The 12,825-nt window shown below is 38.6% G+C and overlaps 1 protein-coding gene across 5 annotated transcripts in view; it reads right to left on the bottom strand.

Annotated features, from left to right (window-relative positions):
- SHROOM2 (shroom family member 2) overlaps positions 1-12,825 on the bottom strand; it is a 159,167-nt gene that overhangs the window by 10,606 nt on the left and 135,736 nt on the right. For 2 of the 5 annotated variants that reach the window (XM_089511592.1, XM_089511590.1), the window contains 3 exons: positions 8,202-8,279; positions 4,645-5,406; positions 1,074-1,622 (listed from right to left, as the gene is read on the bottom strand). In XM_089511592.1, the coding sequence (XP_089367718.1) occupies positions 1,074-1,622; positions 4,645-5,406; positions 8,202-8,279 (1,389 nt within the window). Of the gene's footprint in view, positions 1-1,073; positions 1,623-4,644; positions 5,407-8,201; positions 8,280-10,172; positions 10,186-12,428; positions 12,445-12,825 lie in introns of those variants that run through there. The other 3 variants (XM_089511589.1, XM_089511591.1, XM_089511593.1) reach the window with 3 other exon arrangements.

Below are 12,825 nucleotides of genomic sequence, written 5' to 3'. Positions count from 1 at the left end.
TTGCTGGTGCATTCTGATTAGAAAACTGAACCCAAATAAATCAATCTGTACTTATTAAGGTTTTTTTTAACCTTAAGGTTGTTTAGATTAAAAGATTACTACTGCTAATGTTGAGTATATGGTATTGATTCTGTAGACAAAGTTTGTTCTAAGCATTAAAGCCAGTTGTAGTTTTGTCCAAGAACTGAAGTTCTTGAAGCAGGGTCCAGGATAGCCTAACTGAATTGCTTCAGGATTAAGACCCTGAGTGGCCATATTAACATTTCAACAAAGGCTGAGAACCCAATTCCTACCCACAATATATCTACCTGAATGGATGGGTGTTTGGATTGATTCTCACAGGATATGTGTACACATGAAAAAAAATGTCCATATGAGAAATGAATACTCATGTAGATCTTTCAGCAAGGATGAAAAGAGCTCTATATCTTGGCTGTGGTATAGTATGACTAAACTTTGGCAGATCACATTTTTGCTAATGACATTATTTGATCTACTACTGGTTTTGTTTACTTTTCTGCATCTATTTTATACCAGACAACATCTGGTTAAACTGCATTCATTATGCCTGCCAGCAGGTGACAAAGATATCAGGCAGGAAGTAACATTCCATTGTCCCATCCCATCAACCGTTATTAGGCATCTCAATAGACAATATACAACAAACAATACAATACAAATTAAACTAAAATAGTTTACATGAATACTTTAAAAATTTAAAAATTTATAAAAATTTTATCATCCTTAAAATCATCTAACACTAAACTCTAACCATTAATTAATTTGTGCCAGATTTTTGTTGCCTCCATTAGAAAATTAGCCATCAGTCGTGTAATCTGTACATTACAATGACATTCCATTGTCTTTGTTGGAACCAGCTGCCATCTGGCTTCTTCCCTTCAAGGAATGTTTCCTTCCATGGCTGTCCCACCTTGTTAAACTAGGATTATGCAAGCAGTGGAACTTTCATTTGCCCATCTTCCTCTCCTTTCCACCCCTTTTAGGTGCACTTTGGACAAAACAATGGAAAACATTATTTCAGCTAAAAAAGAACAAGAATACAAACCACTCACTTGTCCTCTGACATTTTGGGTGAAGCCTTTAAAAGAAGCTTCTTGCGTTGCTGAGCTTCTTCCAAGAGATGTTCATCTTTTGGAAAGATTCCCACCATCAGGTCCATTGTGGTTTTTATTTTCATATTTGGATCTAAGATATCGGCAAGTGATTTATCCTTGCCCACTATTTCTCTGGCTAATTCTTCTGACTTCCAATCTTCAATTGTCTTTTCTTTGGCTCTGACATAGCTAACTGTGTGGCCAGAAACATCAGTGTCCTTTGTGGTGACCCCAAGTGCTTCAGCAGGTTGCAAGTAAGGCAGTCTGGTTTTGTTCTCAGGCTCTGCCTCTACACCTTGCCTTGTGTAAGCGCAGAAGCGTGAGTAGGACTGTTCAGAAGTGCTAAGTGTTTTGATCTGGTCTTTCTCCAAGCCACTTGGTAAAGCAGGAGGCTCTATGGCACTCACAAGATTCTGTCTGCTTTCCTTCTCGGCATGGCTCTCAGAATGTACAATCTTGATAGGAACCATTTTTACTGTTGTGTTGTTATCCATCACTCGTTCAATTCTTGAGAAAAGAGACAATTGTTAAAATGAAACACTATATTGGATAAAAACAGTGTTTTTAAAATAAAAAAACCTGCATGTTAATTAATGAAAATCTATTTCTACAATTTTATATCTAATAAGGAAAGAAACAGAAAGTACAATTCTATTGTCCACTTTAATCCATTAAACATATCTACCAAGTTAATGTGCATAGTAAGATTTTAATATTTTATAAGCACTCAGTGCTTCTGGCAATTTAAACCAGGTTTATTACCATGGATTATGACACAACTGATACAATATAGCAACTATTTACAGATGGATTTTCAAATGCAAACAAGATTACACATGGACATATTACATTTGGCATATGTAGAACATTGTTAGCTGCATTGGTGCAGCCTATATATTGTACCATGTTATCAGTGTAAATATTTAGGACCAGAAAGCTCATGAAGGCTTGTCCATTGATGGCTCAGCATGGTAGTGATTCATGGGATGGACTTGTGATCAAGCTGTGTTACTTTTATCCCTTGACTTTTAGCTGTTATCCTTGGCCAGTAATACAGTGCACCCGCGGCATATGCGGGCGTGTCATACGCGGCTTCCAGCATATGCTGTAAGCTATGCCAGAAAAAAGCCTCACATGCTCTGGAAGAAGTAATGGGGGTGCGCGACCATGGTACGAGCCCCATTACTTCTAATGGGGCTTGAGCTTATGCGTTTTTTCTTTTACGTGGGGTCCATAACGGATCCCCCGTGTAAAGAAAGGGTGCACTGTAATGTATAACATGTACAGGGATCTTATAACACCTTTATGACTACATGAAAGAAGTTGTAGCATAAGCTTCCATAGACTTGGTATACCAAATATATGAAAGATCATGCTACAACTTCTCTTGCACAGTTAGTGTAAAAAGTGCTGCAAGATCCCTTTGCATACTGATATTCCAGACTAATACAATTATGTACAGTATTTAAAGTGCATGTTATTAGAGTAGTTACACAAGGAGAAGGTATAGAAATCAGAAGCTTGTATTTTAAAAGGTTTATTTTATTTTGTTCCCTTGTATCATATTTTTGGGCTTGCTTCTATGTAAACATGCATTGAATGGAGATGGTATACCTGAAGGCTGCTGTGCTGGAGCTTGCTTTCAAGTATATATAAAGGCTGAGCTTTGCTTTGTACATTTAGGATGAAAACATTGAAAATTGTATTTATGTTTATGAATCGCTACCCAGCATAACCTGGATATGGCCCTTGGACCAAAGAAGATGGTTCAACTTCACTTAAAAAGCAACATACACACCACCTCTTCATCATGAAAACTATAATATACTGGATGCAGTGGGGGGAAAACTTGATATGTGTGTGCATTTTGAATTAGATGATAAGCTAGCTATGCACATACACAAGGCTGCATTTAGGTGTAAGAGGATAGCTACTAAGGGAAGAAGGAGGAGAAGACTGTTAAGGAAAATGCAACATGGGACATACAGTAATAGAAATAAAATATGTATGTGAAAGTCACAATGACTAAGCAAGAGCAATTAAGAAGCTACACAGGTGAAAAAGCTAATGTAATTTAGAAGTCTTGAAAGTCAAGGACAGAATTATGGAATGTACAATTGGAAACACCTGAGATTCATTAAGTGTACAAGGTAAAATGATGAAATACTTGGGTTGGTCTTAAGTGTGGGTTGAACTATGTGAACCAATCAAAATGAATGTACACACCCACTGGGTGGAAACTGACTAGTGGGTGGTGATTAACAATGGCTATAATAACTGCAATGTTTGCCAATGTTTTTTGTTGGGTAGTTGGAGTAGTTTGGAGATATTGTGGAGTATTGGAGATTGTAGAGATTGTGATTTATAGGGCATATAGTATTTGTATATAGTAGAATAAAGTAGATCTTTTATATAAGACTACTGAGTTGTCTGGTGTCTTGAGTGAAGATACAAGAGCCAGCAGAATCCTGGAGAAGTTTGGAGACATCTGAGGAAGAAGAGTGAGAAGGCTTGGAGAGTTTGTCAGGGTCTTCAGCCTATTCTCTGAAACTCTGCTGCTTTGAAGAAAAGCATTAACCACTGACCAAAGCTGGTCAGCTCTGCTGCATAACAAGGTGGTGAGTTAGAGCCGGAGGTGAAGAGCTACAACTCCCATCATCCCTGACATAGCTGCCATAACTGTGATTCTTTATAGCTGTGATCCTTTATAGTTCCAAACTATAGAAGGCTCAGATATTTGAATTATGTTTCAATATGCATATAAATGCAGCGTGCAAGCACCCAACGTATTTCATATTTCTGAACTAATTTTTTTTTGCCTAAAGTCAATCTCAAATAAGATGCTCCCTGAAAACCTCCAAACTCTATCATTATTAAAGGTGATCGCTTCTCGGCCTTTTGGCTAAGATCAAGTGTATCATTATTAAAGGTGCTGGATATTTCCTGTAATCAAATCTCCTCATATCATTCATGAATATGTAAAGCTTTCTGCATTACCCCCCCCCTTTCCTTTTTTAAAAAGATAACACTGTTATCTTTTCTTATAGGAAAGGCACTTGAATCCCCATGATGGGTTTGCTTGGTAATTTCTGCACATTTCCCAAGCAATGTTATATACTTTTTGACATGGGCAAGTTGGACAGTTAAGAGTTTTCTAAACAACCACACCACTGACTTCATTAAACAACTGTCTACATAGTTTTAAAAAGTAAAGAGTAATGTTGCAGAGGAGTAAACTAAAAGTAATAATATATAAGGTTTTATCCAGTATTTTGGCTTTCTGAATAACAGCTGCCTCTTTCCATTATATTACCATTACTGCTCTCAAATTATGTTTATCAGTGGTTTAAATTACAGTTATGTATAATCACCAGAAAGCAGGCACATATGTTAAATATATGTTAAATAAATAAATAGTAGCATAGTTTAATCAACTCTGGAATGCTAAATACTAGGCATACTTGTCTCAAGATGTATTTAACTTAAACATTAAGACAAATTGTTAATAGTTTATAAAATGCCAGATTACCTAGTGGGATTCTCATCCTGAACAGCCACGGGAGGTTTGTCTGTCAGCTTCTGGGGAGCAAACTGTGGCGAAGGGGATCTTGATGTCTCCATTCCAGGTTTTAGATGGTAGCGATATGTTGAAGCGAGCGCAGGTTCAGATCTGAGATGTGCTTTTTCTTCTAAGTGCTGGCAAACATTCTCTACGGATGCTGGTTGTGGAAGATCTGGCAGTTTGGTGCTGGTTAATTTTCCAGAAATCTTCCCAGAAGTCTGAGCAGATGGTGAGTTAACTGCAACCACATTGGCAGCAGGAGGAGAGAGGGACTGAAGAGACCTGTTGGGGACTGTCAGTGAAGACTCTGAGGAAGTGGCAAGTGATGCTGAAAAATTGTCCTGTCGCTTGGAGTTACTAACTTGTTTGGGAGGAGAAGGCCTCTGATGCACAAGCTCATGTTTTATATTCAGCACTGCTGGATCTCTCTGAAGACTTTCCTCTCTTTTGCCTTGTGTGGGGGATAAGTAGTTCCTATCTGATATATGTAACTCAGAAATGGCAAGTGGCAGCACACTGCAGTCTTTGCTTTTTTCATTCACATTGTTCTGCAAATATCTGTAATCACTAGGCAATGTCCCCGATCTACCACGGGTCCCCTGAGATGCAACTGGGATCTGCCCTGTATGTGAAGGCCTACCAGATACCTTCCATTTGTTTCCTATACTGTAATCCTGCAGAGTTCTTGGTTCTCCAGTATGTCCTTCTGGGTACACTGTATCACCTGGCCTAGAAAAGGGGGACAGTGGGGGGGGGGGTGTCCAGAAACAATGTTGTTTTGTTATCACAGTGTCACTACAGGCATACTAACAAACAAAATATTCATTCAACTACCTAGAAATAAAATGTAACTATGTATACCATTCTTATCCAAACTTTTACTTTCCAGTGGTGCAGTTGTCTAGCAATGATGGGAAGTGCAGTCCAAACTATCCGGCCAGCATCAAGTTGGAGAAAGCAGACTTATGCAATAGCCACAAAAAATCTATGCTGTATTTCTAACAGAACAGGATGACTCAACCACAGTCAGGGCTGATTAAGGTTATATAGTGCTTTGCAATGTTTATCTGTGAATTAACCTGAAGCACTATGCATGCAACAAAAAAGAATTACTGGCTCTTCTGCATGTAGATTGAAGGAATTTGTTACATTGGATAAAATTCTGCACAAGCTTTCTGCCTATCATTAAATAACAGATTTTGAATCCAATAATACAACTATAATCCAAACAAATCTTGTCATCCCACTGCCATTTACACACACACACACCCCAAAATTATGTTAGACCATCTAGAAAGAATTCAGACAGAAAGGTTAGATTACAGATTGTGACATAATGTAACTACTACATTATAAATAAAAAAAATCCAGACTTGCTGATGCCCAGACAGGGTAGCAGAAGATAAGAAATAACAACATTTGGTAATGAATCCCATTGACTTAAACTGAATCTTCCTATGGTTTCAAAAGAAATTAGGTCCCTTGGGATTTTTAGAAAAGAGGTTAGAAATTGAGGTTTTTAGAAAGAGGGCCTTAACTATTCACAGAATATTTCCTAATTCTGATTATTTTAGGATAATTATTAAGGATTATGTAAGGATCTTTGGACAGTGGTATTCGTTCTCATTTTACACTTTCTATTTTATTAATTTTTTTAAAAAAGTAGACCACCTTTAAAGATGGCACTTTCCCCAAATATTCCCTTAATTATCCCCATCTACCTATATTTTTTAAAGTACACCAGAAAGTAGATTATACAATGCCATCTATTTCAAACTATATGTAAACCTAAGTGAGCTTTGGTTTAAATAAAACAAATTACTATGCAAAAAGGTATTTACACAACTGTACTTGCTTTTTGCTAGTAACAAGCCATATGTAAAGAGCAATGAAACAAATGCCAGAATCTCAGTCAGTCATCCCTGTAGCCTTTGAGAAAGTGCATTGCCATTGCACTTGAAAGAATATACAATGTGTAGTCTTATGTCTCTTTCATATTCTGCAATTATACAACTTAGATTGCACTTTAACTGCCATGGTTCTGTCCTATGGAATCTTGGGTTTTGTAGTTTTATGAAGTATTAAGAACTCTCTGCTACTAAAGAGCTGTAATACCTTTCCATACAACAAATCTCAGGATTCCATAACACGCAACAAACATGGCAGATTAAATGGTATCAATGGTGACATGTCAAAGAGGTGTAAGGGGCTAGCTTTATTAAAATAACAACTAAAAAATTCCCAGGAAACTGAATTCTGAATGCTGTGTTCCTGCAAATGCTACAGCAGTCACTTGCTCAGAATCTCTAAGAGATAAGGAAGACCAAGAGATAAGGCGGGCTTCCCAAAGCAGACACTCACTTGATATCCTGGTCTGAGGATTCCTCCTCCCAAAAGTAGGACAGAACTGAAGAACTGAGCAGGCTGCAAAAATGGCTTGGGGAGTCCCAATATAGAGCCTTGTGGGGCATCCTCAGAGAGAGAGAGAGTGTGTAGGTGACAAGCAGCAGTGAGTAGGACACTAATGGTAAATGTCATCCTGTCTCAAGCAGTGAAACATCTTGTATCACTACTGCTTATCAGTTCAGTCTATTAGTGGAACAATGTCCTTCTGTGTAGGCTTTCAGAAACAAGTAGGCAGGAAACCCCCGCAAGGACAGCTTTATAATAGTTTTACTTAAGGAGCACGGTAAGTGCTTTGATTCCTTTGGTTAAACTTCAGTGCTTATACTAGATGAACAAAAAATCTGTAAGAAGAATTGGAAGTTTAAAAGAAAAACAAGCTGATAAAGCTAATTTTTCAAACATAGAACAAACAAAACTGAAGAAGAAAGCAATACGTAAAGGAGCGAACAGATATTTAAGAATAATCATAGACTTACAAAGTGAAGAAAAACATTCAGTGATTTAAATTTTTAAATCTTTGGGAACTTCAAAATAGGTGTGTATGTGTCTATATGTATCTATGTATATATGCACGCACACACACACACACACACATTTTCCTTAAAATGATTTGTTGAGCATTTGAGAGTATTCCTTTCTCTCTTTTTAAATCTAATTCAAGGATTCAGAAATACAAGTCTTAAATTTAAAGGACTGAATGGATAATTCAAAAGAAAAAAGCACAAAACACTTCAGCTGTGGTTGGACAATTAAATCTCAGCTTAATAAACTGGATGCAAGATTCTTAAAACCTGCATATAGTCTATTCACTCCTCCTTCACCTCTCTCTTTGCTCAAGTAGAGAAGCCCCACAATATGTTTAAACTGAAACCTATGGTTTAAGCTGCAGTTTAACAGTGGCTTCCTATTCTGCTTCTTTGGCAGCCACTAACCATGATTTCCATCTTGCACATAACTATAAATGTAGTTTCTTTGCTTGCTTGCTCACACAAAGGGACGGAAAAAGCATATGAAACTTATTCAGTTCTTAGTTTATCAAGCCAAGTTTTCATAATCCAAACATGTCCATTATATAGTCAAACAGTAGTTTTGGAAGAATGAAGAGTGAGTAAAAGTACCTCTGACACCCAGAAAGTAGGCATGTTTGCTCTCTGCTTAAAGGAGGCTGGAAAGACACTGTGAGCTTAGAAAAGTAGCTGAAACATAAAAGCAGAAATCTTACATATTTGGTTTGTTTCAGATTTAACAATAGAACAACTGCAAATGGTTAGACATTTTTTAAAGTTAGGTCCACTTAAAACATTAACACAGATGTTAAAATTTCAGACTGTAGAACTTAATCACTGTCTTCCTAGGATACTCAATCCTCCAGCAATCTTGATTTGGCAGGGACAGTCCCAATTAATCCTCTCCCCACTTTTTCGGCTGCTTTTAAAATGTTTCCCTTGCTCTCTTTCCTCCTCCTCCTCCTTTCTCTCTTTGTCCTCAGTTTACTTCCGTTACTACAAACTGAGGTTCAAAACACACTGCAGAAATAATCCAGTTTGAGACCAATTTAACTGCCTTGGCTTAGTGCTATGAAATCCTGGGACTTGCAGTTTATTGTGCCACCAGAGCTTTCTGATGGAAAAGGATAAATGTCTCACAAAACTTCAGTTCCCAGAATTCCTTAGCATTGAGTCAGGGCAGTTAAAGCAGTCTCAAACTAAATTATTTCTGCAGTGTGTTTTGGACCTGAGCTAAAGTACAAAAATAGTTTGCACTCAATTAACTCAGCAGGGGGGGACAAGAGAGGAGGAGAGTGGAACCTTGCCCTTCCTAGTAGACTCAAACAAAAGCAAACTACTTCACCTTAATTTATGGCGGGATACAGACCGCCCCTTTGGGGCGGCCTGCACCCACCCCTTTCCCTGACGGATCAGGGCCTGAGCTGCCACAGCGGCAGCCCTGAAGGCCCCGATCCGCTGCTTTTCCAGGCCTCAGGGAAGCAGCAAAATGCCGCTTCCCCACCACCTGGAAAGGGGTGTCCTTGGGGCTTCATGCTCCAAGAACACCCCAACAGCAGTGGGGAGACATGCTTCAAGGACACCCCAACAGTGGCTTCATGCTCCAAGGACACCCCAACAGTGGCGTGGCTGTGTAAAGGCCATGCCAGTGATACACGGCGTGAAAAGGAGCTCCGTTTTGGAGCTCCTTTTGGCGCTGCTGAAAGGGCATCACAGGCGCCCTGCAGCGGTGCCAGGACGTAACAGCCATGTAGACAGGACGCCACCATTTTGACGTACTGAGTACATCCTAGGATTAGGGAGCATCTGAAAGGGACGCTCCCGGGCAACCCTAGCACATACTCAGTATGTGCTTAATGGCCCATTTGTACAGGGCCTGTGTGTTCTTTGTCATTAACAATGTTTGCCATCTTGTTCGTACTCTGATATGCTGCTTGTCCACATGCATCCTGGTTTTCATCTGTGAAATGTTGGAGGGTATGGCATGAGTAACACAATCCTATATTAGTGCTCCAAGGCCTGAAAGCCAGACATAACCATACCACTGTATTATCCTTCCTTTTCTTCTCTCTCCTCTCTCAAGTGTAAATTTTTCTTAAAACTATTTTCCTCGCATTGTCAGGGTTAGTTTAACCTTTCTCTTGTGCTAGAACTGTTATCCAAGACTGGGAGGGTTTGGATACTGGGGAATACAAATCCTCCATGATAACTCTCTCCATGCCATCTTCCCCATCCTCTGAAGCCACAGCACTGAGACTGTAAAGGAAAGAGCCAGAGATCCTTCTTACAGAGGAAAGGCAGATCTGAATTTGGAGCATTCTCTTCAATATGGAAAGCGCAAGATCCAATCTTTCCTACGTTTGCAGGATACTCCCTGGGATGACAGGATTTTATGGTTTAATTTCTAAATACTTGGTTATCATATAGTGTTTTACTTTTAAAACTCAATTCTTTCTCCTCATAGTCTCTCTCAAAATCACTGTCACTAGTAATAAAATTTTATATACTCCCTTCCTTCTGGTTCTGTGTTTTAGCACTTCTATAAAATTAATTACATTCATGAATCAATGAAAATTTGATTACATTAGTTTTTCAGAGTGACGTTAGTGTAGAACAGCAGGAAAGTCCAAGCAAGGAGGAGGAGATTCCTCATTTGGTCAAGTATGGTAGACACACTGATTCAGGTTCTAAGGTGCTCTTGTAAAAGCAGTTTTCATCTATTTGGCTGTTCCTGGTACTTTGTGCAGCATACCATTATGTTAGGGAACGGGCACAGAACTGGAGAGCTGAAAGGCCAAATCATAGAGGTGGCAGGGTCCTTGGGACAGATGGGCTTTGAACGGCAAAGGAGAGAAGGAAAATCCCCAGTCCATAAATGGAACATTATTCTATTCATACATGGGATGTTATGATCCAAAGCTACTGTTTAATATATCTGACAAAATAAATCTAGACCTTACTAGGTCCACAGAAGCCAAAAGCTTATGTGGCCATTGATTTAGAAAATGCCTGGATTTCACTTAAATCAGCCATAAATTATGTAGCTGTAGTACATTTTATAGGAGAAAAATTAATCTGCTGGAAAGGAGATGAGCTGAGAAATCTGGCTTACATTAAACAGTTGATGCACAGTTATTATATATGAGAAAATGACTGTCACTGCAGCCATTCACTCAAGACCACAAGGTTTGCGAGTTCAAGACCAGCAAAAGGGCCCAAGCTCGACTCAGGCTTGCATCCTTCCAAGGTCGCTAAAATGAGTACCCAGACTGTTGGGGGCAAATTAGCTTACTTGCTAATTAGCTTACTTGCTGTTCACCGCTATGATCTTTGGAATAGCGGTATATAAATAAAACAAATTATTATTAATTATTATTATAATGATACAGAGTGGTGTGTGAGGGCATGCACACATGCACGCACACACACACAGTTAGTTTATATATAATTTTGCATCTCTTGTTATTGTGTTTCTTTAAAAGGCCTTAAACAGACAAATTCTGATGCATTTGGAATGTATACTCATGCAAGGAAGATAAAAATAGCAAATTGGAGAGACATTTCCATGCGGAAAGACCTTTTGCATCTTGGCATGCAAATCTGAGAAGGTTCTGCAAGAAAGTCAGAAGGACAATGTGTACTTTCAACGTGGCATGCTTGATCAAGAAATTCAGCGACTCTCCAAAATATCTCTTTAAATATCATTTCCTTTCTATCATTTATTGAAAAAGCAGAAAGATTCATGTAACCATGTTAAAATAACTGGCATAATAGAGCCAGGACTTGCAGGATGTAAAAAACAGCACTTTTTGATTAGCCTGGATGATGACATTATATGACATTCCTCGCAGGATTCCCTGTTCTCTGGGAGCTTAACTGCAATATCCCTGGTAAGACGTCAGGAGGGGAGGAAGATGAATTCTCCCAGCTACAGTATACTAACCTTCTGAACTAACCTTGCAGTTATGCAAAAGTGTTTGGAACTTTTTGTTTTTCAACAGTAATTATATAAAAGACCTGCCCTTGGTGAAGATGAAAATTATTTCAACTGATTTGTTATTACAAATCAATACAGCTGGGTGCATTACTCAATTCTCCTTGAGGGTCTGATTATGGGAACTGCTGTAATAAGTATATCAACATCCAAAATCCACAAAATCGTGATACCTTTATAGGACCAAACAAAATGCAACAAAATACATGTCGCAAGCTTTCGAAGCCCCACTGGCTTCTTCATCAGGCAAAAATGTTAAAAATAATACAGGAGGAAAAAATGACAATGTTAGTCCCAGGTCTGCATTCTGTCAAGATGTTGTTAGTTCTTCTGAGTACAGAGGGAATAACACCAACAATATCTTGACAAAACGCAGCAAAAACCATTGTGACTAACATCATTAACCCCCCCTCCCCTGTATGATTTTTAACACCTTTGCCTGATGTGGAAGGTGGTGCAACTTTGAAAGCTTGTGACATCTATTTTGTGCATTTTGGTTGGCCCCATAAAGGTATCACTGCTTTGTTGGGGGGGGGGGGTGTTGTGGGTTGGCTATACGGCCAACACTGCTACCCCTGGATATGTTTCCTGTTGTAATGAGTGTCTGCACTTCAAAATTTACTATAATACCATTAGTTACAATACAAATTATATTTGAAATCGTCTGCTTGATATCAAAAGGATACTGTTCAGGAAATTTCATAGTATCAAGGATCTTCTGGAAAAGTGGAAAAGTTACTGACTGAGAAACATACAAGATGATTATGAGCAAATTTGGCTGCATTCAACATAGAGGGTGTGTACATTAGGCATGGAGTTCATGCAACACATGCCAGACATATTACCGCTGCAGAGACTGGAGCTTACTGTTCAGAAAGGAGAAAAGAAAGCAAGCTTCAAGTATCAGAAGAACCCAGAGGGAAAACCTGTAAAGTGTTACAGCAATATTGAGTTCCAAGAAGTCTGTCCTGGGAAGTACTATTGTTAAATATTTAAAGACTTTGAAGAACAAACACGCCTAGGAAAAGTAGTTTAGAAACTTTGTTTGAGGTCACCTTCCACATCCCTGGCAAAAGAAGGCAATGCAGAATTCCCCTATAAAAATACCTTCTATAAAAACTAAAAGCAATCTCATTATATAAAACAAGTCAAATAAGCTCAGATGTTTTCATGTTGCTACTATGACAATTCAAATTTCAACATATTCAAGCACAAATCATGAAACATTTTAGTGATAATTTA

This window comes from Sceloporus occidentalis, unplaced genomic scaffold, assembly GCF_023333645.1.
Source record: "Sceloporus occidentalis isolate IW3139 unplaced genomic scaffold, rSceOcc1.0.p SCAF_2, whole genome shotgun sequence".
NCBI lineage: Eukaryota > Metazoa > Chordata > Lepidosauria > Squamata > Phrynosomatidae > Sceloporus > Sceloporus occidentalis.
The sequence above is the reverse complement of the archived record's forward strand: the minus strand, read 5'-3'. Positions and strand labels throughout refer to the sequence as shown.